This window comes from Suricata suricatta, chromosome 5 (genome assembly GCF_006229205.1).
Source record: "Suricata suricatta isolate VVHF042 chromosome 5, meerkat_22Aug2017_6uvM2_HiC, whole genome shotgun sequence".
Lineage (NCBI taxonomy): Eukaryota > Metazoa > Chordata > Mammalia > Carnivora > Herpestidae > Suricata > Suricata suricatta.
In genome coordinates, this window is record NC_043704.1 from 37,745,264 (window position 1) to 37,772,246 (window position 26,983).

Sequence of the window (26,983 nt, forward strand, 5' to 3'; positions counted from 1 at the left end):
GGTGCCTCTGCTGCTGCTGCAGCCCGAGCATCCGGGAGCCACCGCCGTCGCCGCTGCCGCTGCCGCCACAAGCGCTGCTTCCACTGCTGCCACCTCCCCTCCCAGGACCCCGAGACACCCCGAGCGCGAGCGGCGGCAGCTGCTTGCTTGCTCCCCCTCTGCCCCTGCCCCTCCCTTCCGTGACCTACCCACTCCTTGCCGCCCTCGCCCGCACCTTCTCCAACACCCCGGGCATCCCTGCACCACCTGCTTGGGCAGCCCGGCAGGCTCTGGGACTTGCTGTGCGCGCCGAGAAGAAAGCAAGCTCCGAACCTGTGCCGTGCCGACGGGCTGTCGCGGCTGCACCACCAGCAGGAGGAGAAGAAACTATTTCGCCCACCGAAACCCCATTCTGCGGGTGCTTCGCAGCTGCCGCTTCTGCCGCCTCCAGTCCAGGTCCGAGGGTTCAAACACCGCAGCGGCGGGGACCGTGCGGGGTCTAGCAGGCGCCGGGAGGACACCGGCGGAGCTCTGCACTCTGGTGTCCCGCTCTCCAGCATCTCCTAGCCCCCTCGTTCCTTCCCCAATCCTTAGGAGAAGGGACCATGATTTGGAAACGCAGCGCCGTTCTCCGCTTCTACAGTGTCTGCGGGCTCCTGCTACAAGGTAATCCCCGCCCCGCCGCGGGGAGCATCAACTTCACGCCCATTCCCCATCATCCCCACTCCACCCCATATTTCCACTCTCCCTCGTTTAGTCCCCCAGTCCCCGGCGTTTTCCACCCCCACCCCCTACTCCCCGGTGCGGCAGGGGGCAGTGGCAGTTTGCTCTAGACCCTCGAATCTCTAGCGCTGGCTCAGCCTCGCTCTCCCAGCAGTCAACCCCTTACGCGGCACCTTTCGCCTTTTCATTCACCTGAGCTTCCTACATTTCTCACTCTCCATCCCCGCCAGCAACCTCCTCCCTCCCACGCCTTTTGGCTGGCAACTTGTGCCTTCTCTGAACATTATACCCTCCCACCAACCCCCACCAGCCACCTCCCACATCACGCTTCTGACCGACCCTCTCTATCCTTGTCATCTGTCTAACCTCCCCCTTTTCGGGTCGCCTTTCTCATTCCCCCTCTTCCCACCACCATCATATCCGTGTATCTTTAAAAAGTGAGTGAGAGCCTGGGAGCTAGCTACCGAGACGCGAGAACAGCAGCAGCGGCAGCACCGTGTGCATTGCAATAACATCCCCGGGGGGGAAATGTGGAAATGTGTTGTGAGACGTGTCATTCACCGTAAAAGAGAGAGGAGACTGTGTCTCTAGGATTTAAAAAAAGAAAGAGAGAAAGATAAAGGGAAAATAAAAAGAGAGAGAAAAAAGGAACGGGAAAAGGAAAAAGAGACAAATACATCAAGAAATTTTAAAAAAAGAAGAAAAGAGGGAAAGGGAAATATTAAAAGACCCAAAGCCACTTTATCAACAAACCTGCTTTTTATTAATCAGTTTGTGTGGTTTTCTTTTCTTTTCTTTTTTCTTTTCTTGCTTTTCTTTTTCTTTTTCTTTAAGCAGAAATACATGCACCTAAGCAGTTACTTTATTGCTAAGGGATTTTCACTTGGATTCCCTACCTCTCCATCCGCTCTGCTCTCTGCCGCTTCTTTTCGTAATTAATATTATCCTTTCACGTGAAATGTAAGAACCCCTGCGACCGCAGTGGAGGGAAACCGCACAAAACGCTGTTATTATGCAAATCACTGGGCTTGGATGCGGAGTGGCTAGGGAACTGGGGTGCACTTTTCCTCAGACCCTCTCTTTTGGAGGAGGGAGGAGGGGGCTATGTGGAATGGGAGGAGGACGCTGGTTATGAAATGAATGGCAACGTATGGAGTAGGAGTGCATGGGAGAGTACACTTTGGGTGGTGGTGGAAGCCGAGGCGGCATGGTAGCTAGAGCTGGGTGGGCAGGGGCTGTAAGGCGGAAAATTGTTGTTTTTAAAGGAGTAGGAATATAGGGATGCGGCTTGAGTGTGAGATACAGGAAGGATGGATTCGCATGATGGTCGATGGGGTTTTTAAAGCTAGGTGACTCTTGATTTCTTGATAAATCTTTGCCCACCTCTTACCCCTCTGTCATCATTTCTGTAGCTGTGGGAAAGATTAGTTGATCAAATTTATTTGTCCCAGGGTAAAAGGAATCTGGAAGTAAGACACAAGTAGACCCAGAGGCACGCAAAACCCAATCGGCCTTTGGAGGATTTAAATGAGGTCAATGAACCATCTTTCAGCAAGTTCTTGGAATGCATTCTGTCTCCTATCCTCCAGGATATATAGGCTGGGACGTATTTTATTTATGCATGTTCGTGAATGTAAAAGAAGACGTAGTGGACAGAATTTTCCTGAATTAACTAACTGACCTTGCAGAAATATTTCTTACAATATTTTGTGGTAATTTTGTGTGTTTTACGTTGGATGTAAATTTCAGATATGTCATGTGCCATAATCCCCGAGAAAGCAGACGGCCTTCTTCCTGCTTATGCTGCCTGGTCCCATTTCCCATCGCTCACACCCCCACCTTCTCACAAGTACCCCAGGTGGCTGGCACATTACTTAGGTTTCTAATCCATGCTGAAACACGCTCCTAGATACCCCACTTTACCTCTCAGTAACTTGCATTTCTCAGCTCTGCGCGCGTGTGTGTGTGTGTGTGTGTGTGTGTGTGCGCGCGCGCGCACACACACACACACACACGCGCGCGCGCGCGCGCGCGCGCCCGTGAGTGCGCGCACTCGCTCCATGCCGGGTAGTGGGAGTGTGATGTGGGGAAATCAGTTAATTTGGTGATTGCGATGAAAATTCTACACGGCTGGATGTGTTTTCCCTGCCAATCTGTGTGTGCTGGCCCTGGCACGTCATTGCACACACTGCTGGGTTGGTATGAGAAGATTATTTATTATAGACCATGTGGGCAATGGACTGTACTTGGGGGTCGCCTCCTCTCTGCCTTCAACACTTCCCGTGAATTGTCTATTCAGTGCACTGCAAAATAACTGTCTGCTGGTGTCTCATTCTCTCTCAGCCTGGAAGAGGATTTACTCTTTCTTTACCAGGAGAGATTCCATCAGCTGTATTCTCTTTTATTAAGGGCATGGGTCTCTTTTATTAAGTATGTAAACCAATTATTTAAAAAGTACTGCTTTTCACAGTGACTAAGGGTGCTGGTGGAAGGGGTGTGGGTATGCTAGAGAAAATGCACCACTGAACCAACCGCAGCACCAGCATCAGGTCCAAATATATAAGTAAATAAGCGACCTATACAGCAACCAGAGAAAGAGCACCAGTCCAACAATGTCTGTGTACTTATGAGTATCTTATATCAGGCCGTATTAATACATTAAAAAAGAGAAGAGGATTTAAAGAAGAAGAAGAAGAAGAAAACTAGAGGATGAGGGGGCGCAAGGCACCATTGGATTGTCTTCTCATGTTTATGGCTGCCTCACATTTATCAAACACCGCTCCACAGACACATCACACTTTGTTGATATTGTCAGTCTCTGCTCAAACAAATTGCTCATGCCTTCCTTGTCTTAGTCTTGGCTAAAAACATTGCTGCAGGGTTCAGGTTTATGTTTCTCCCACAACCCTACTGTTTTATTAGGACTTGGTTAGGTTGTAAAATGAAAGCTTTATTTCCTGGACACAAATTAAGTACTTAGCAGGTCTTTCCTTTCTATGTGCAGAGAAAGGAGGGTGGCAGGGGAACTAACAAGCATCTGATTTTGGCTAGAGGGAGTCTGCTCTGCCTGCTAGTAGTTATGACTAGGCAAATACTATTGGCAGTCTAAACCTTCTCATTTTTAGCTTTATTAGAACTATAGTGGTATTCTGTCACTTAAGCAATATTAATCAACTTATTTACCCTTCCTATTATTATCCTCTTTCTTGCACTATGCCTTATTTCAGACAAGAAGACTCATTTAAATATATGTTCCCTGCGTTTTACATTGTCATCAATAGTTTTCTTTTTCTGGAAAGCAAAATCAACCTTTTTCCTTGTTAATATGTAGAGATAATGAGCCAGTGGTGAGAATCAAGTCAATGAGAAAATAAGTTTTAAAAAATTTCTTAAATAGTCTAATTCTACAACATCTGCCAGTTTGTTCTCAATGGATTCTTAGGAAATGGAAATAGATTGTTACATGGAAAATAAACATGTTTCTGACCAAAGTATAACTTGGAAGTTGACTACTTAGATAATGTAATTTGCTTCAGTGTTAATTTATGGGACACCCTTTCTTATTTTCCTCCATCATAGACAGAGGAAAAACCTGGGATAAGGGTAGGGAACAGTTTAGAGAAATGAATTTCTTTAGATGGAGGTGTACAAAAGCTTGCCACCTGTAACTAAAACCTCCCTTGGTTACAGAGTAGATCAGTTCAGTTGCTAGCCCTGACTGAAGCTGTTTCCCTTTCCATGCCTGAGGGGGCACTGCAAAGATGGAGACTATCTTGTTGAGCACAAGAAAACAGTCCTAGAAAGGGCAATAAGGAAAGGACACAATTTAACCCGAAAATAGACATGCATAGAGATTTTGTTGAGAAGTTTGTTTCCTTTATAGAGTTAGTCTTCCAGAAAAACACATTCAACACACATACTTGGAATTTAGAGTTTTGTTTTGTTTTGTATTGTTTTGTTTTCCATGACACATTTTGGTAAACAATATGTTATATTTAGAAAGAAAGACTTCCAAATAGAACTTCAATTGGACGTACATATCACTTGCCTCAGTATGAGAGACATGAACCTCCCCTTATGTTTTTTAGAAAATATATTATAAAATGCAAAATACACTTGATAAAATATTTATAACTTAATACTTCCTAAAAGCATGTCTCTCCCATTCTTTTCCTTCTACATGTAATAATCTTAGTCTTGTCAAACTCATTTCTTACGATGAATATAGTTCCTTCATTGCACCCTTTTTTGTTTAAAAGCTGAAACCATGAAAAGTAGAATCTGCACATAAGTGCCAATGACTATGATTTAAATTGTCAAGTCCCAGACACTTAGTAATTAAGAAAATCTGCCTGCAAGTGCAAGTAGTTTCTGGACTAATGTTTTATCAAGATATGGAAGCCTACTTCATCATATTTTACCCACTGCTACAACTATTAAAACTGTGGAAGCGTAATACAACAAAAGTAAGCATTAGTTGAGAGGTCTCTTTCTGCCTCCTCCACTGGAAGACCAGATACTGGAGAACTATTTGCCTCACATTTAAGTAGTGAGATGCCTTTTGTTTTTTTTTTAAAGACAAAAGTTCTTGAATCAAATGGAAGTGCAAAAATGCTGGAAGACATATGAATCATGCATTTAAAAATGGCCCAAAATCAACATCGCATAATATATTTTCTTTTAAAAATAAGATATCTATGGGATATCAGATGATTGAGAAAAGTAAGATTAATTTATTATGAAGGATTTGGAGTGCATTAATAACATAAATTGACCTATCATATTGATGTTTTATTTGATCATGCTGACTGACATGCGTTCCATGAGATTCATTGAGAAAGAGCCCTCGTTTTAATAGGTTGGTTAAATATCCTTAGCAAAATCATCCATTGAGTAACAGCTGGCGAGAAGGTTGAGGAGACAGTGATAAAGGAAATCACAAACCAAGGAAACTGAAGTTAAGAGTTCTTTGTGGAACTGGCAGATTTTGGTTTGTTTACCCTTTTAACACAGCTCTAATGCCCAATGATTATTACTTAAGCTTCCTGAGGGCAAACCCTGAACCTTTGTTATCTGTGCAATCTTCTTATTCTAAATTTAGTAGATGCATAATAGTGTTGGATTGAATAATAGGTTATGTCCTAATTTGTTCTGATGAGGTTAAATAGTTTCTTCTCTTCATAATCTGTCAACACTTAAACTTTGTTCAATAATGCTGTTGGTCGGTTGCTTTGGTTTAGGAAACAGTTTTCCTATAGAAAAGTATATAGCGATACCTCTTGATATACATCTTTAAATGAATACAATCTGATCAGTTGTTCTTGCCAGGACATTTTTCTACCCATTTTTCTTCTTTTCCTTGATCACAAATCCCTGATATTTTGCACTAGATAGGATCACCAACTCATTTCATGGAAAAAAAAAAAAAGGCACAATTTAAATTCACTGATTTAACCTAAAATATTTAAAAGGACAAGTTCATTGCCAACATTTTATTTGAAAATGTCAAGCATTTTTGGAGTGTAGTTCTGTAGTATCAAAGAAAGGCATCTTCTGCAAATTCCTGTGTAAAGAGGTGGGTGAGGATTAACCTAGAGCTCTGGCAGCTGAAGCCCCCTGCTGTGTGAAGATGCAAATGGCATCTCAGGCCTAATGTGCTCTGCAGCGGCGAACACGCAGGAAAGCAGTCATGTGGCATGCGTGAAATGGGAAGTCTTTTCATAGCTTGTAGTAGTCACAAGCCACCCTTCAGCTTTCCATAACCAGAAATAACCCAGAGAGTATTTCTAACCACGTGAGCTCATGACAAAGAATAAGAAAAAAAATACATGTTTTATTTAGAGATTAATAAATAAATCCCAATAAAATTACCAATGCTCTCATCAGATAAAATGTGAATATTTTCTTGCAAACTATCAGGGACACAGGCCAGTTTAATGAAGATGAATAGCAAAGTTAGAAATAGGATTTCTATGCAGTTGTTTATATGTGTTGGACCTATTAAATGTTAAGCTAGGAAATATTCTGTTACCTTTCTCTTCTTTTTGTAAGGCAATCCCTTGTTGTGGTTTTGGGTGTATTATTATTATTATTATTATTATTATTATTATTTTATTATAGCATTTCAAATATTATGAGAATACAGTAGTCTTAAAAGAAATAGAAATTAACTGTTCAGTGTATGCTCATGTATTTAGCACCATGAAGTGGAATTTGTGCTAACATCAAATCAGTAGAGAATATTTCGCTGCTGAACCATATTATTTATCTCAGGCAACAGCAGCAAATAGGTCCCTTAATAAAAGTAATACTTCTAGAACAGTTGTTATGGGCAGCCTATCAGGGAAGCATATCAGGTAACAGAAACTAATGTAGCTGTGTTTATTTTTATTCCATTTATTAGGAAACAAAATAATTGAACATATTATGCATATTTTTGTTCAAGATATAAGCCCAGTAGGTTCTGTTAATGTGTTCAGTGGGTTTCTTTAAACAGATATAAAATTATTATCATATTAGAAGTATATAGTATGCTTAAAATTAGGAAAGTAAATATTCTGCTTAATTAGGTATCAGTTAAATATTAATGTCAAAATCAGAGCTGTAATTATTGAGAAAGGAAATGTGCCTCAATCATTTATCTCTATATATACACATATATACAAGTTTAAAGTATACAGTTATTTTTAGGACTGAGGGGTATCTTTATAATTTTGTAAGTAATCAGACTTTGGGGCTCTCAGGGATGAAGTGTGAGGAAAAGGCAAGAGTTTATTTTGTTTGCACTCAATTACTTTATTTTACCCTTTTCAGGAAGGAAGGTTAAAAAGTGTGTTTTTGAATAAATCTTCTTAGGGTTTAACAATGATTAACATTTCCACTTAAAAACACACAAGTGAGATTTACAATTTCTGAATTTGCAATAGAGCTGAGCATTTATTCTGAGTCTTCTTTTGTGCTGATGAAACTGTGTGATGAGACCCTACTGCTACCTGAATAGACACAGGGCTGAGGCTGTAAGGGGTCTGCCTGGGAGAGAGCTGGCTATTAATTATTCACATTCTATTTTAGAGGTCTTTGAAGTAAATATTAAGACAGTCATTATTCAACATTGGGGATAACTCTTTCTAAGTCAGCAAATAGTTTTTACTTGAATATTTAAATTATCTTTCAGCCATTTGAAAGCTGAAGGGGAAGCCCCTATTTAAGTCATAAACAGTTATTCTGGGGGCTAGATACTGACCTCATTAGGAATTGTTTAGGAAATAAAATTAAGGGATAGTTTGCTTTGAGGAGCATAAAATCTTTAAGCTAAGTATGATCAAAGAGTGACAATTGTTTCACATGAGAAAACAGCAGTCTTTTTATTGGTCAGATTGATCCCCTAATAATTTTATTGTGTTTGGTGACAGTTTATTTACAGTAAGGGTGCATTCATTGTCTGTCTAAAGTCATCTTTGGAAATGGAGTGAGAAAGCACTTTTCCGGACAAGAATGTGCTGCCAACTGCTAAGTGTATCGCTGTTCTATTGATTCTGTGTAATTTATAAAACCAATTAATTTGTTCTTATAAAGAAATATTTTTGGCTTCTTTGCTAAAAGTGTTTGCCTTTAAAAATCCAAGTGACTCCCATAGGGTTTACTTAAACATGCAGAACTAAAACTTATAGTGTGTAAAATACATTTTTACTTTCTTAATGAATTCATATTTTACATCAGCCTGTTCACCCCCTGGAGAAAATGCCCATGACATCTCTATTTTCCATTCATTCTCAACCTTATATGCTTTCTGCTTTCCAATCTTAAGGAGTAGACTAAGTTTAAAATGAGAGATGATTAGAACATTTGTTCTAAAAATGTACCATAAGCTTATTAATTGTCATTCCTTTATCGCTATCTATTTTATGGGTTGAAGTTTGACTAGTAACTCAGCTTCCTTTACACTTTTCAGGAATATAATTTCCCTTCAATCCCGACCATGCTACCAACCTGAAAGACCTATTAAAACTAATTAACGGGGAATAAGAAATGGTTAAAGGAAGGAAGTTTTGCTAAAGCCTGTGTATTGGATATGTACCGATTAGGTGATTTTCCTTTCATCCTCCAATGGTTTAGCAAGGATAAAACACATACTGTGTGCTTTTACTTGTTTTGTTATTGCTCTCACTGCGTTTTGTGAGAGTTCAACCTCCTTAGTTTCATAATAAAAATGGCAAAAGAAGAAGGAAGGAATGTGAGTCAGCCAGCCAAACACACACAGAAACGCCTGGCAAGGCTGACTAAATTAGCATATGCTAGGCTGAGTATTTCCCTCTGTTGTTACATAATCCCTTTCTAATACGAAATCAGTTCTTGTACTTAACCCTTTCAGGAGGTTTGGAATTCCCCTACTGTTATATTTTCATTTTGCATTATTTATTTTCTCACGAATTGTGTAAATCATCCATTGAGGGGCTTTTATGTCAAGTTCTTTTTTCCCCCCTCTTCAGTCTTTCTGTATACAAATGTTCCATTCTGTGCCCAACTTCAGGACTGAAGAATCAACTTTTCTATAGCTTTCACTGAGAGGATCTAATTAGCATTTTAGGCTCTCTTTGCTCATGTGCAGCTTTCTTTAGAAAATGTATTAGTTCTATGAGGTTCCCCTAAGGATTCATAATACTCTAGTTTGTTACATGTACTGTGATATTCAGTGTGCCTTAATTATGCACGTGTCCTCATTTCAAAGCCTTTTCAGGGATCATGTGGGATAGAACAGGGGTCTGGCTGTAAGTTCACTGTCATGTATTAATGTGTAGGTGGTATTCAGAGAAGGATGTTTCTGAAGGCAATTATATATCTATGACTCCAGTATAGCAAGCTGTTACATTCTACACTTACTGGTTACCCTGCCAAGGCAGAATGAAACTCACCATTGTGATACATAATACAGTATCTGTTATTTCTAAATAGTTCTTTGCCCTGGGTATGAAATAAAATAATGAGTGAAAATGTGTATTCCTTATCTTGAATAGAGATTGTTCCTTTCACTCTCTTAAAAACAAGAATCAAAAATTGTTCCTAAATCAATACTCTATTCCCTAACTAGCCCATTAAAACATTTACTATGGGTGGAATCTTGAAGTTATGCTGGTTATTATTTGAGGCTATAGATTTTTAGATAATATTAATTGCCTGGAATCGCATGGGCTCCCAAATGTCAGTGCACTGCCAAATATGAGACATGTTTTATTTTTCAGTTTTTGCTCTGGATATAATTTGGACAACTGTGAAAGTGTATAGGGACATTGAACTCAACGCATGCTCACACGCACACATACACACACACAAGGGGGGGCAAGAGAAATAATTTTAAGTAAGGACTTCATTTGTGGAGGGATGACTATAAGAACTAACTCATTTAGTATATGTCACCATTTATAAGAAGAATGTGTTTCTACATTTCATGAGTTTGAGAATGTATATTAATTGTATCCTTTGACTTGTATTCCTCTATGTATCACATCATCAGAAAATTTGAGTTTAATTCCTAAATACCCTTTTTTCTTTTATTTATGCCTATGGCAAAAAAGCATTTTGTAAGTTAATATATACTAACAACTAACCAAGTTTTGTTTTGTTTTTCATTTTACGCAACTGCCTTATTTGTAGCCATATTATTATTAATGATTGCTTAAAAATACTATTCCCTGGGAACCCACTGGAATTTTTTATCATGAAATTTTTTAACCACAATCTGATGTGTTTGTTTAAGTAAACAACGGGCTATCTGCCCGTTATTATTTGAAATTTTATGTCTTTTTAGTTTGTGAGAGAACTAAGTATTTTACGTTGTCTGTTATGATCTATATAACCCTTTTGTATATTTTTATTGTAGCATTTTGAATATTTGGTATTATCTGTCTGTACAGAGTCTCAGTCTTCATTTTGTTTCAAGTGCCTAATCTAAGTTCTGTCCTGTGTCTTTTTTTAATGTTTTCATTCCACTGATTGATTATTTCTCTTCCAATCCATTTAATCTTGACACATCTCTTTAATTGGATCCAAATAATATTTAAGTATTTATGTTATAACTGCCAAAATGCCAATACAGTATTCTAAATAGAATAAATATTTGCAATGAATTTTCATTTGTATTTAACGTACAGAGAGAAGACAAAAATGGATCCTAAAAACACACACAATTCTAAATAATGACATACTTTACAAAAATATGGGATCATTACTATCAGTTAGGTTAAGCAGTTTAAATTTTCATGGAAAACATTTGTCTTATAGCTTTGTATCTTTCTGATTTCTCTGGGCATCATAACTCCTTGTATTTTTTTTTTTACTAAAGATTTCTATCGCTGACCCCCAAAATATTCCTGATGATGGCTTTAGGTAAACATGAAGCCAAATCATCTTATCGTTCTACTTAGAGTAGCTGGTATTTCCGGATAAATATATAAACAAAGAGGAATTACAAACTGACCTTGATCTGCCAGATTATCTGTGGGGACTGACCTGCTTTTGTTATTGCCAAGCTGGAGAGTAGACATTCTCTGAGTAGTCTCTGAAGTACAGATTCCAGAAGCATTTTTTATAAATTTAGCTGGGGGAAATTACATGTGTTTTATTTAAAAGGCATTTTAAAGAAAATTCTAAGTAGTGTGTGTATGTGTGTGTGTGTGTGTGTGTGTGTGTGTGTGTGTGTGTGTTTAATGCTTAGTCATACTTCTGCAATTGAGGACACATGTTTGCTGTGGTTGAATTTGATTTATTTCCCTTTTAGTATTTTGAAAGACAGTGGGAGGGAGGATGGGAATATTAACTGCTTTTTGAAGAGAATTTAAATATAGTTACTGGGAGCTGAACACCAAGGGAGAAAAAAACTTTCTACAATTTGCAGTGACTCTATTTCCACATAAAGTATCTTAAGAATGCTTTTTTTTTACAAGTGCCAGTGAAATGTAGTGAAATGTCGTCACATAATTTTTCTTCAAATTTGAAAAATCGATTTATCAGATGTCTTTTGGATGTTTGACTGTTTCTTGACTTGGGGTATCTGAAAAGATATGATTAACTAGGCTAACTTAAGATTTACCTGACTTACAGGCACCAAAATCACTGCATCATTGTCATGTAGAAATGCACATTCAGTAAATAAATATCCAAAGTAGATTAAACTATTTCAATTTATTAAATGTTATTGCCACTTTATGGAGTTGACAGTAAGAATTATATTCTCCCATAGCTACTGTTACTACCTAAAATCTTTATGTTAAAACGTGACTGTCAGTATAATGCAAGAGCTGCAGAAGAACTTTCTTATGTGGCTTCTGTTAAACCCTCTCTGATTGACTTTCCAGAGCTTAGGGAATGAAAGGGAAAGTAGGTGGGGAAGCAGTTTTTGTTGACTATTTTTATTCACTGTTACGGTGAAAAAATATTTTAATATGGTATTGAGTTTTCATTATATTGAGAATATTCTTATAAGTCCATTTAAAAAGTGACATATTATAATTTTTTATGTATAACCTTTTAGTATCTGAAACACTGGAAACATGAGGAAGGGTTACACCTTCATATTTCTCAACAGTTTTAGCCATAATGGTCACTCAGAAAGTGAATTTTTAGTTTTCTTTTTAAAATTTTTTTTAACATTTATTTATTTTTGAGAGACAGAGTCTGAACAAGGAGAGAGGCAGAGAGTGAGAAGCACAGAATTTGAAGCAGGCTCCAGGCTCTGAACTGTCAGCACAGAGCCTGATGCGGAGTTAAAACCCACAAACCACAAGATTATGACCTGAGCCGAAATCAGCCGCTTAGCCAACTAAGCCACCCAGGCGCCCTGTGAATTTTCAGTTTGATATGATAAGGAAAGCATTTCAGACCTACATTTTTGCCCAGAGTTACCAAATTATTTAAAAAATTTTTTTTGATGTTTATTTTTGAGACAGAGACAGAGCATGATTTGGGGGAGGAACAGAGAGAGAAGAAGACACAGAATCTGAAGCTGTCTCCAGGCTCTGATCTAGTTGTCAGCACAGAGCCTGATGTGGGACTCAACCTCACAAACCATGAGATCATGACCTGAGCCGAAGTAGGGACACTTAACCATCTGAGCCACCCAGGTGCCCCCAGACTCACCAAATCAAAAACAATATCCATTATATTCTTCAAAAGAATATTGCACAACGTGTATTGTCTTTACAGAAAGATTTGATGCTAACTAGCATGAAAAAGCAGTTGTGTGTTCAGTAACATTTACAAACATTCTCTTAAAGGTCAAGTAAAATTTATAGAGGATAGTTTCATGTCCACTGGCTCACTATTTTTTTTAACATAGAAATGCTACAGGTTAGGTAAGACTAATGGTATTTTCCAGCTTCAATTCTCTGTAGCCTTTCACTTTTATGGAATAGCTAAGATATAGGTATTGATACAAGAATATATTCATAGCTTTTTAGAGATCTAGTAGAGCTCATTAAAGTCCAATTTACATCTTTGTTCTGTGTTATCCAATTTTATTGGCTCTACAAGTACAGACTACTAACAGCAGAACAGGCTATCCTTGAAGGATAGGGCAGCATAAAAGTATATTTTGTGGTAAGCAACTGTATTTGATGGATGGGTGTGGACAAGTTGGGAAGACATTCTTTTTATCACTTAATAATGATCTTATTATAAGCTAACAGTAAACTTGACCAGTTATTTGGGATATTTCCTCCTCAGACTTAATTCATATCATTTTGTGTACCAAATGGAGAATGGGAGTAACTTGGTGATGGAGGCAGATGCAATAATATAAACCCCTGATCCTTGGAAACGTAGGCAGCAGCCCTGCCAAACTACTGTCAGTGTCAAAGCAGTGGTGAGGCTGGCCTTGTGGGTGGATGTCTTTTCTTTTGTACTGGAGTTCTCTATTCTGTAGAGGAAGGTGATATCATTGGACTAATTCAGACTTTGATTTTTGGAAGTGCCCTGGAGCAGTAAGATATAATGGTAGCAATCAAAAGACCTAAGCTCTCATCTGAGCCATGCCATGATTTTAGAGACCTTGAGCAAGTTACTTCAGCAGCTTAGTTTCTCCTGTAGACTGAGAAATTGGAACCACATCCATTTTTTGATGATGTGTTGTAGAAGAATGTTATGGATGATTGAGAACTGCAGAAATGGGATTTTTCTTTTCTCTTTTCACCTGAGGATAATTTGTAAAACATTCTAGCATTAACTATGTGCTCGTAAAATACCTTTACTAAAATTTAACTTTTTATATCTACCCATGCATTATTTAATATTTAAAGATTTTACACATGTGAAAGGTTTTTTATTCTAATATTTAAAGATTTTACACATGTGAAGGGTCTACATAAATTTCAGAGTTTTCTATTTCTGTCAATGAGTTTTATAAATTAATTTGTGGCCATTAGCCTGAGCTTGGGTCTTAGATTTTTTTTCTCATGGTATCACATCCATAGTTTTGAAAATTAGTAAGTTGTTGCCATTAGAATTTCATTATTAGAGAATAGACTTTAGATTTTGAATTAAGTTACATCTTTTTGTGTGTGTACCAAATGTATGCATGTGTAAATTTTTATAATCATTTTCTTCTTCATAGCCTTTGGTTTTCTTAAACATAACTTCCCTATTCACTGGTTCATTTGTCAATGAATACCTACTTGAAGGCAGTGTTGTAAATGCTATATACAAGTGAACAAGGTGGGAGCAGTTTCTGCCCTCGTAAGGCTTATAGTCTAGTAGGTGAGACATAGGATAAACAAATAAATTATGTAAAATCCTAACTTCTCCTCTGAAATAAAAATTTCTTTTTATAGGAATATGTTTTCAATATCTACACAGCATGGCTATCTCAATAAAGATATGAAATCACTGATTTAACAGCATTACTATAAACCTTACTGAGCTTTTGACATTTTTTATTTAGGGTTGGGTTAAAGAGCTCTCATTTCCTCCAGTTGTTTATCCTGAAAATATTCTCAGTATGATTCCAGTTTCTTTCTTTTTTTTATTAATACAAGTTGAAAGGAGCTGATGAGTGAACAAGAAATATTCAAGCATGCTCTATTCTAACTGATTTGTTCAAGAGGATGATTCATTTAATTTCATAAAGGCTCAGTGGGCCAGAACAGTAGATGACCAGGTCAGCAGAGGGAATGTAAGGGAGAAGAGGTCTGTGAGAAGGATCTATGTAACAAGCAACAATATTTAGTTTTTTAGAGCTGAAGTTCTGCTTGAGCAATTCTGATGTTACCAGCGACAGTCATTTAAAGAGCTGCTGATGCCTCAGGGAAAACATTTTTAAAGTGTCCTATCTAGAAACAATGTTCCTGGTGCTGTGTCATATATATTAAAATTCTGTCCTTTGCTTATATTGCAATACTACATTGTGCCTGATTAAAACCGGTGCTACTATAATTTGGCTTGAGACTGCCGATTAAATGTTTTTCTTGAAACCTTTCCTCTTGCTCACACTGCTCTGAATATGATTGAAATAGGAATCACCTGGTGAACAAAATTGGAAAACAGATGAGAATACCATATAAAAACTTCAAAAATAAAGTGAATTATATACATAATTATGTAAAATGTTAGAATATATAAGAATTTATAAATGGGTTACAAATATTATTGATATATTTATATAATTTCTTAGAGAATTTAGCTTTGACTACTGACCTCAATATGCAAATGATGTTATATTTTTAACAGATTGTATGCCATTTTCTAATATTATTATTAATTGCCCACTGGTGTCTCTGGAGTAGATATATGTCTTGTACTAGACAGTGTAAAAAAATTTTTTATATATACATTGGGGATCATCATGGTGGTGGTCAAGCAGGTACAATTTATTCGATTTAGAGATTTATTTATCTGGATTAGAGAAAACAATACAATGCACAGCCAAAAAACCTCAACTTAGCCAGTATCTTTAATTTTGCTTTCTTTTTCTTTTAAAGGAAACATTAAAATTAATGCAATTCAAGTAAATGCTCTGTTGCAGGGATAATTTGCAAGGGTGTGGTTTTATATTAAATGATTTATTTTGAAAATACATTCAGTTTTCCAAAGTAAGTCAGAGATGCATGCATGTTTGGAAGCTTTTCTATAGAGAACTAGGTGGTGCTGTTCTGTCATCTTTGTGTCTTAGTGACTTTGGTCCTATTCTTGATTCATTAAACACTTGCATACAATAAGTGCATTAGGTAAGATATAGTCTCCTTGTAGCATTAATTTTTATTAACTAAGTTTACATAGACCTTGCATGTTTGTTTTCGGCAGTAGTTTCATACAGTGGAGAAAACTTTCTATCTAAGCAGTAATATTTATCATACTTTACAACTTCTCTCTTTCTTTAAGATTATCTGAAATCTTCAGATATTTGTGTTATTAAATGTTTTAAAAAATGGTGTCCTTGGATACTTTATTTGCTGAAGTTCTTACTATTCACTGAGTGGGAATTTAATTTAAAGTGATGACATTTTTTACCCTTTGAGTTGATTTAAAGTAGAAATGCCATAAAATATATAAGCTCAGGGAAAACGCCTTTATTATTTGAAATACCAAACATTGAATTAAGCCTTTAAACAAAAGAAATAAGAAAACTTTCCTTGAAAAGAAATTGTTTGCTTAATTTACTTCTCTGTAAGAAAACTGACCTCAATTAGGCTGTCAGTTAATCTTTTCATGTTTCAGGATATCATTAAGTTAATTGTGTCTCTCAATGATCTTGTGGCACCCAGTAAGTCCGAAAGAACCTAACACACTTACTTCAACAGAATTAACAAAATAAGTTACTCCACTGCCCATGTATACTTAGCGCACTAGTATCTCTGAGGTATATTTTCCTGGTAAGAATTATATAGCTCCTTTCAAATACCTTTAGGTTTAGGAAATGCAGATGAGAAAACTTAAAAGAATTACAACTTTTTCATTCAGAAATCCTCTCATGTTATATACAAGGAAATGCAACTTGTGTCTCTTAATGACTTTAAAATGCCTTTGGAAAAAATATGTCATATGATTTATTCTCCATTGAAAATCTGGCTGTAAAATAAAGATGAAGTACTTCAAGAGTTCTACTCGTGTGACTCCTCGCAGAATCACAGTCCTATCGTTGACTGGGGACAAAAGTAATTTCTGTTCTTCTTTATTTTTGATATTACAAATCATTCTTGTTTCTATTTACATCAAAAAACATTTAAATTTTACCCTAATAGAAAGTGAATGTTATTCAGAAAACTCTGTGTTTTCTGTTATCTCACAAATCTTATCTGTGGAAGACAGAATCAATATGGAATTTCAGAATGGTCCCATGGCATCCCATCTCACAATGCAGAGATAATCTCTGTGATGAACATCTTCTAGGCTAATAAACCTAAGTGAAAGTGCTTTTAGACTTCTGTACTCATGTCTGGGCTTCTGGTCTCATGAAATAAAATGGAAGTCACAAGTATTAAGATGAATGCCAGCCATTAAACTCTTGTCAAGTAAGAGTTCAGAATGGGTGAACTGTATTCAGAAATGGGGATTATTCATTCACAAGGAATATCTTGATTGTCTGTTAATTTTTCTAAGAAAGATTAGCTAACTCCCATCATATACTGCCATTACCTTAATGTGAAGAAACATAATAATAAGTAGATAAAAAATTTAAGATTATATAAAAAGTCAGTATTTATGTTTTTGGTTTTAATTATTCATATTATAAAAATACTGTCTAAGTTTTAGGTACTATCATCATGAGAGTAAAACAGAATAGAAAAAAAATTATGAAAGATAGTCATTGATTTGCCATATCTACATGTTCAAAATTATGCAGTGTTTTTATGATAATGAATATCCAGTCTTTGATAACTGGCATTCTGGCAGTGATATTCAACTTTAACTAACATGTTAGTTACTAGATATATACTATAGAAAATTAAATGACACTGTCTTCAGGACCAAAGGTTTTTAGATAGCCTATTTTTAAAATATACCACATTTCATGTAAAGCATGATATTTGGTGAAAATATGTAAATCCTAAGTGAAGATATTTCAAAGTTATTTTCCTTTTAGAATATAGAAAATTAGTTTATTTTACTGTATTTATTAAATGTAAAAAATACAAAAATGTATATTATAACTTTGGTGACTGCTTATTATTTTAGAAGTAAAATCAGAAGAGAGTTACACATTTCTGGCAATATACTTTCTCCTTGGACTGAAGTTCCAAAATTAACACCGAAACTACTCCATGCATTTTTCATAATTTCTTGTCGTCATTATTTCTAGGAGAGCTAGTATTAGAAAAAGTGGCTCCCTTTGCAATTATTTTTGATGATGATTAATCTCAGCCAATGTAGCATAAGCCATTGACTATTAGTAATCAGTGACAGCAAACAGATTACTTGGCACATCATTTTTTTTTTTTCCAAAAAGCATCATCTTACCTTCCCAAATGGGAAGTCTCCTTTGAAAACATCTGTAGAGGTTTCTTTTCATCTTGCCACATTTTATCACTGATGAAAGATTTATATTTCATGGATCTAAACGTGTTTTTCACTTTAAAAGGTATACTGAAGAAAAACAACAACAATAAGTGAAGGATTCTGGATTTATTTCGATGTCAGAGTGAGAAAGAGGAATAGGTGGAAAAGTGATAATTATGAGAATAAAAGCAACAATATAGTGGAAAGGGTGGATGTAGATCTTTCATACCTTAAGCATATTTTTAAATAGAATCTTCAAATGAGGCTAGATATAAAGTCATAGTTAAAATTAACAAATTATATTGTTATGGACCCAATGGATACACACATCCTACATGATGAAAGAGATTAGAACTAAGTAAGAATTTTGGATGGCCTTTGGTGCATCATGTCCAGAACCTAACTGTAGTGGGATAATACAGGTAATGAAAGATTCTAATACTGTAATACTGTAGGTGTGATTGATACTAACCACATATGATTGAAAATAACACAGTGACTATCCTTTGGGGAAAATATCTTACCACAAACTTAATATACTCTCATATACAACTTATAACAAACTGAGAACTTTCTAAATATATCTCCCCTAGTTGGCTTTGTGTCAACATCTTGTATGTCTTAATTAATACTCTAGTCTTTTCATATTGGTATTAATCTGAGTTGAAGTGACGGAATACAATAATTAGAAAATACTGTGTTTTCAGGTCAGGCCCAGGAGAAGCTCTTCCTAGGGTGCGTCTGCAGTTTACAAATTGTCAACTTTTCAAAAAGTATTTTATTACTGGCTGCATATATTAAGAGATGAAACTGGGAAAAACACCACAACAGTAGTTCTTAAAAACGGAACAATGATTGGAGCACTTGGGTGGCTCAGTAGGTTAAATGTGACTTCAGCTCAGGTCATGATCTCACAGCTTGTGAGTTCCAGCCCTGTGTGGGGCTCTATGCTGACAGTTCAGAGTCTGGAGCCTGATTCAGATTCTATGTCTCTTTCTCCTTCTCTCTCTGCCCCTCCCCCTGCTAGTTCTCTCTCTCTCTCTCTCTCTCTGTCTCTCTCTCTCTCTCTCTCTCTTTCCAAAATAAATAAACTTAAAAAATTTAAAAACGGAACAATGGTTTAAGCATTGATTTGTTTTCATGAGATACTGACTTCAAAACAAAACTTATGAAAGCAGTCTCTACAGTTAATTCCTAATATGTCACTCATCAGGTGTTCTAAAGGGACGATTGTTTCTTTCAAAGTGAAAACTAAAATCTCTAAAATAAGAGAGAACTTGAGATTTTAGGGAGATAGCTTTACTTATACAAATCTCTAAAATAAAGTAAAACTTTTGAAAGAGAATAAAGTCACTTATAAAAAATTGCCCTCTCATTTGACTTAAACAAAAATGACATAAATTACAGTTATGACAAGCGTTTAGAAATGAAAGTTGTATTTGGTAATCCAAACATCAAGAAATTAATCTAAGTGTGCTGATACTATAAAGTAGTTCCCTGACATTATCTAAGACATTAGCATCACTATCAGAAATTATCTTATTGACTTAGTGCTTATATATTCTTCCTTTTCCATATAGACACTAAACTCTGTGAATACAGGAGCATGTTTACTCTTTTTATCTCTGTTTCTAGAATACTATCTGGCACTCAGTTGTTCAATATGGTTTTGTATGTGAAATGATATGAGAATCTTGATTTATTTTTTAAGTCAAAGAATATTTTTAGTGATTTTCTGTGGTGAACAGAAACCAAATTAACATCTGTACTTAAAAACACCTAGTTAAGATTAGTTATAATTTAGTAGCATTCTCTAAGTCGTTTTTAAAAACATACCATGTTCCATACTTGATTAAAGATAATTTCTTATTTAAGAATGTTTGTAATTACATTTTGCTTAGACTTGAAATAAAGCACAATACTGTTGTTGTTCATTTAGAACAATAAAGGAACACAAAGTGGGGTAATTTACTTGCTAAAATGTCATAAGAACATTTACATTTTTAAAAGTATTGATATATTGCCTCTGGTACCTGTTTATCGTTGCTGGTTCAAGGTATACATTTATGTGTGTGTGGGTATGTGTGTGTGGATATACACATGAGTATTCTTACATCAGAAGTTTGAAGTCATGGAATTTTAACTGCATTATGTGAAAAAAATAAAACCAAAGATTATAATAGGCCATAGGGGAAATTCTGCATAAAGAACTTGTTATAGCAGAATTGGATGAAAGTTTAAAATAAGCCATGCTGTACTTTAGATTTAAACATGATCTCATTTCAACCCTATTTAAATCTTATTTCAGAGGCAGCATAGTGTAAATGGAAAGTACAAGGAATAAAGCATCAAGAATTGAAGTTTGGGTGATGACTGGGCCCCGGGCTCTCCTCATCACCTGGGGAAATAGCTCCTTTCTCTAAGGGTCAACTCTTCAGAGGGCGTTAGACTTGGATCATTTCCAAGGTCTTCTTTTTCAATTTGACGAGTGACCAATTCAGTAGTTAAAACAGATAGATATACTTTGCAAAGGTTAGGATATGATTATGTCTGTATCATTAAATGAAGTTTTAATTAAACAAAAGTCTTATAAATATGATGAAATAAGTTCCTAGTGTGTTTATAAAGTTCTACTGATATATAATGTATTTTTAAAATGCATGTGCATTATAAGTTTATATATTCATATATTTATTGATGTTTTGGCATATTATGAATATACAAGTACAGAGCCAATAAACCTGTTATATAATTCCATTTGTTTTAAAAATGAATGTGCATATATAGACCATCCATTGCGTTCTGACTTTTCACCCTGTTCTCTATAAAGAGAGACATATAGAACTAGAAGAGGGATCAGGGAAGAAATATTCATTTATAATACATTTCTAAGAAAAATCTTAAACTATCGGAAATTATCAGGCTTAGATGGAGAAATGAAGCTCGGTCATTCCAGGAATAGACTTCAATAAATGAAAATAATTTTACACTAAGTGCCATAAAGAGCTGCTTTTTATATTCATTAAGGCTCACAACAATGATAGTGTTCTTAAACTACTCCAAGAGTACTTTAGACATTAATTAAGAAATAATATCCAGGCAGGACAACTAGACTTTAGAATGAAAAGTGGTGAAATACTTTCTTGGTGTCTAAAAGGATAAAAGCATTTTTCATTTTTATTGGATGATTTAAAAGTATGCCCTCTTAAAGATAAAGTAGGAGAACTGAAGGGCCTCAAATCATGAGATAGCTCTTCATGAAACCGGTTTGCACAAGTTGTAAATTATCCAAAATTTCACTTTTATCAAATAAAATTTGTTCTTAAGAAAGCCAAATGCTTGCTATTTCCTTTGTAAGTATGTCATTAAATAAAGGTTGCATTGATTAACTTAGAGAGGATTTCATAATAACCTCTAATCATAATCGTACAAAGAGTTAAATTCCCTTCATTATGGAGCAAGGCAAATGCAGAGTGTTTATCGGCGATCGAGAAGGTCAGTACTCAGACTGATTCACCGACAGCCCCAGATGCCTGGATGAGCTGCCAGCACAGTTGCTTTCTGAGTCTGCCAGAAAGTCAGCTGCAGCTGCAGGGAACATTCTTCTTGTTTTTCTTCCCACCCATTGCTAAGCCTGTGGATTTTACAATTGCCACGGAAAGCACTGAATTAGGAAATATAATTCAGGGTGATGATCACCTCACTTACCCTATTAATGTGTTTCAAATTAATTTACTATGAACAGCAAAATATAAACATAAAAGAGTTTTTCACATGTGCGTATTCTCAAATAATTCATGTAGCCACACATTTTGCAAAGTGACCTGATGAGACTGTCTTCCAGGCTCAATTCTATCTCTTCATTTTTAGGATTTCTAGTATAATACAGTAGTAGTAGTAGTAGTAATAAGAATAATAATATAATAATAATAATATAATAAGCAGCAGCACAGGCAGTGGCAGCAGCTACTGTTCCGTGTTTTATGTTGCACTGTTATCTGCAGTTAAAAAATGTAACTACAGGTTACAGGTGCAGAGGGTATTAGTATGCTATGTCTTTGCAATTATATAGGCTTGGGCCTCTGATCTTGATTTGCCGTGTAACTGAGCAAGTGGTTCTACCCCTTTGAGTCTAAGGTATTTCACCTAAAAAACGTGTGTAAAAGGTATTGGAAGAGTTAATTAGTTAACAAAGTAAAATTCCTGTATCATCTCCAGGAAATTATAGGCACTCTATAAATTATAGAGACATTGTGAAAAAAATTAAGTGCTAAATCCAGAATTTTCATTGGGTCCTCAGAATTTGGGATGCACATTGTTCAGTGGTATTTTGTAAAACATTTTTAATAATGTATTATAGGCATTAAAAGAAAAGGTACTCTAAAAAGAAAGTTTGGAGAACCTTGAAAAAAATCACAGAGGGTCCTGTGGGGGGCTCTGTCTGTTAAATGGCTGGTTCTTTGTTTGGCTCAGGTATGATCTCCCAGTTTGTGAGATAAAGCCCCATGCCATCAAGCTCTAAGCTAACAGCATGGAACCTGCTTGGGATTTTCTCTCTCCTTTCTCTTCTTCTCCCTTGCTTGCACACGCACTCTCTCTCTCTCTCTCTCCAAATAAATAAATAAACTTAAAAAAAGAAAAGTCACAGAAAAATGAAGAAGGATATATAACACTACATATTCTTTCACTTATTGTATGAATAAGTATCAGGAGGAAAGCAGCCATAAAATGTTTTAACTGCTAGCAATATACTTTTGGATACTTTGGCATTTTGGATATTCACTAGCTATAGAGACAAGTTGAAGAGCATGTCCATATTTGAATATAGATAGCTTCTACTTGCCTATTTTACCCTTCCTTCCTTCCTTCCTTCCTTCCTTCCTTCCTTCCTTCCTTCCTTCCTTCCTTCCTTCCTTCCTTCCTTCTGTGAATCTGTCCCTGTCCCTCCTTCCCTCCATCCCTCCTTCCTTCCAAATAAATGGAACTGTATTTCAAAAGTTATTTTTCTCTTTTGAAACTATTAAGCATATTCCTGGAAAGAGTCATCTTACTTTTGTATAGATGGATTTCAGAAACTGATTGAAATCAAATATCAACAACACAGCCAAAACTGTACTAGTGGGAGCTGTTGCCAAAGTCTGTGGGGTGGTCAAATTCTCTGGCCTTTCTGGTTTCAAGTACAATTATATTTTAGTGAAAACATTATTTAAAACCACAAGGGAAACCCTGCTCACACTGTCTTAAGTCTTCTTTTAAGCAGGTTTCCACAACTATTAAACTGTGCTATTTAAATAATCTAATCAAGTTGTTAAATGGCTATCCTGGAGCTTTGGAGCTGACATACTAGGCATACATTTGGGATGCCAATATTTGATATCTCCCTTCTCCATTGACTTTTAGCTAAATATGAATAGTGTGGATTTGTCTTTCTGATGGACAAAGGATACTTTTCTTGGTGAGAAGATAACTTTTTTTTTTTAAGAATTTATGATTTTCAAGATCATAGAATATGCTCATTGGCCACCTTTTTAAAATTAAGTGAAATTTTCATTTGTGTTTTTAGATGTAGGCATAAGTGAAACCCATTTTTAGTATTTCAAAATTAATATATACGCTTAAATTTAAAAATGCTGTTTTAAGCACATGTAACTATTATTTTCATAATGATGCAGATATTCTGTTCATCAACATGACCTAAATATCTGGATATAAAGTTAAAAATCCTGGATGGATATTTCTACCCAACATATAAACAATTTCATTTTTAAGTTTTTATTATGTGATACACACATTAACACACACACACGTGCGCACACACCATTTTTAACAGTATTTAGAAAAGGCAAAGATGTGTGGGTATATACTGAGGAAAGGATTAGGATTGGGGTTATGTTAATTTGCTAATATGTGTGAGTACCATTTATAATATGAAATATCATCTTTGTTTTTGAGTTGGAATTTAAACAATAATACTAGTCTGAAGATAAGAACTGATTTCTTAATAGACAATACACAATTACATTTCTCTGCTAAAATAAAATAGATTAATTACTCATCCCCCAAAGTATATTACACATTGAAATATGAAATGGTAATTTATCGTACTAAAACATAGATAAAAGTTACAAAGTGTACAATTTTTCAAAAAAGATTGTCACTTTAGTTAAGGCTCTTTATGGAACTTCTTTTGAAATGCAGTACTTACACTTCCATAGGTTCTATTTGAATAATAAGGTCTTGAAATTTTTATGATGTTTCATTTTTGTGCTATAAGACCACTAAAATGGATGTTAATAGGTATTTCATTAGTTTTTTGTTTTGTTCCAAATACATTAGGAGGGACATCTTCTACTTTGTGAAGTGACATGTAAGAAACAAATCCCTATAAATCAGTTTGTTTCTTCTCTTGCAGACTTCCTGTCTACATTTATTTTTTGTTCACAGAAACTACAGATTTCCTTATTTATGTATAGTCATTTGAAATCTTACAATTATGTCTGGAATTTCACAGATGTCAATTTTTAACAAAGCAAATTTTATGAAAAACCCACTGGATAACTTTTCAGAGTATATTGAGGAAATAATACTTGTGTATTCCAAGGAAACCTTTTTTCCAGTGCAGACTTTTTAGAGGTGTCAGAAGTCATCATCCACCTTTCTTTCATTCTGCTGAGAGCCATGGAGGGAATTAGGAAATGAAGAGAAGTGCTTTGCACACAATGGCCTTTAGTGAATATTATTGATAACTAGACACCTGCTAGGACATAAAGGCATTTAATCTATATTATTTTGCCTTTTAACTTGTCAACTCAGACATGACAACCAAAAGGGTTTTCTGTCAAACCTTTGCATTGCATTACAATTTTTATTTTTCATTTTTGCAATTTAGATATATTAATATATATAATATAAGATATATTATATATATAAATAATATAAAAACATTTTTAGCTGTAGGAAGGTGAACTGGACAAAATGTATTCTCTAAATATCAAAACATTCAGAGAGTGTGATATACACAGGTACAATTATCAACTTCCAAAATTTATTTTTATAGAAAAAATTGCCAAACATTTTAAATAGTCTCTGGAACTTTCTACCTTCCCAAATGCTTTCTTCATTGTTATTAACCAGTGTGACATTAATGCAGCAGCAAGAATTCATTTTATTTATCAGTTGATTTGGAAGGATATTTTAAAAGGGAATCAATGCCATTATTTTCCAGAGATCAGACCGAATGCTGTATTTCCAGGAGATGAAGACAGTGTTTTGGTGCAATGCATAGGTCTTCATGTATCCCTTGCCTGGGTCAGTTTCTAATATATGATAGACTACCAGTGCTTCAACCTGAGAAATCAGTTTACTCAGACATGTTTCAATGAATATAGTTTTTATTTAACATTTTCTTCTTGTGATAGGAATATAGACATTATATTTCACCTTTTGACCTTAAAATAACACAATGGGTCCAGTACCTTGAGAAAATGTTTTGCAACTTTATAAGCAACCGGGAAAATATTTTTACCATTTTTGATAGAAATCTTTCTATAATACACCATGCTTTCTTTTATGAAAATTGCTAAAAATAATTTAACCTTTTCTCAATGTCTCAGGGACATATTAGTGGTAATCTGCTCAACTAAACAACAGAGTCTTGCAAGGATCTTTGAGCTTTTCTGTCTCTCTCCTAATTGCACATTATGCTTGCTTTTTATAGTCACTTCTTTGACTTCTTTTTACAATTATATATTAAGAATACATGGGGCACCTGGGTGGCTCAGTCAGTTAAGCGTCAGGCTTTGGTTCAGGTCATGATCTCAAGGTTTGTGGGTTCGAGCCCCGCGTCAGGCTCTGTGCTGACAGCTAGCTCAGAGCCTGGAGGCTGTCTCCCTCTCTCTCTGACCCTCTCCTGCTTGTGCTGTGTCTCTGTCTCTCAAAAATAATCAAAAAACATAAAAGAAAAGAATACAGATAAGAAAGGGGGAAAAAGTGTTAAAATCCACTTAAATAATGTATCGGTTGACTTATTTAATAAGGCACCGACAAGAGCCCGAGGGATAGTGCTGATTAATCTAACAAGTCTAGCTACCCAGGACTGAATTGTTTATTTTATGTTACAACCCCTTATTTTTAACTACCTTCTGGATATCTTAACTGATAAATGTGTAGACATATAAAAACAACAGGTCCAAAGACTGACGTCATTAATTCTTCCATTCAGCAGTCCTCACCTAGCCCTCTGCGGCTCCGGAATTCCCTATCCAAGTTAATGCCGTCCCGTCTGCCCACACATCTGTGCTAAAAAGCACCTAATGCTGTTCTTAACCTCTCCTTTTCCCTGATCTTCCACTTAAACTGAATCCACAATCCCTAATACATGGCCTTTCCCTTTCGCCAAGACCTTATTTGGATTCTCACAGTCTTTCGTCTGTACCATTGCTTCACCTTTCATCCATCTGTCCCTATTCCCTTCCACCCTCAACAATGTCTCTAGCGTTATATTCCAGAGGAGAAAAAATGAAGCTTGGTTACTGTTCTGTGTAAAGCCTGTAATATACAGGCTCTCTTTTTTTGACACAAAAGTACAAACTATTGAGCATGACAAAGGCATTCTTATTCTGCCCCCAAATGCTAGCCATTTACAGGTGTCCATCCCACCTGCTTTCTGAGAGTTTTATTTCCTTTGAACTTCCAGAATTTCCAAAAGCACATGTTTCAATATGAGTTTATGTCTTTAACATGATAAACATTGGCAAGTACGAGAGTGTACTTCATGTCCTTGAAGTAATATTGAAAATAA

At 35.8% G+C, this 26,983-nt stretch overlaps 1 protein-coding gene across 3 annotated transcripts in view; it reads left to right on the forward strand.

The window, feature by feature from the left end:
• Positions 1-495: 495 nt before the first annotated feature.
• Positions 496-26,983, forward strand: part of CADM2 (cell adhesion molecule 2) — a 1,075,698-nt gene continuing 1,049,210 nt past the window's right edge. For all 3 annotated transcript variants that reach the window (XM_029939146.1, XM_029939148.1, XM_029939147.1), the window contains exon 1: positions 496-645. In XM_029939146.1, the coding sequence (XP_029795006.1) occupies positions 585-645 (61 nt within the window). In that variant the 5' untranslated portion in view covers positions 496-584. The remainder of the gene's footprint in view (positions 646-26,983) is intronic.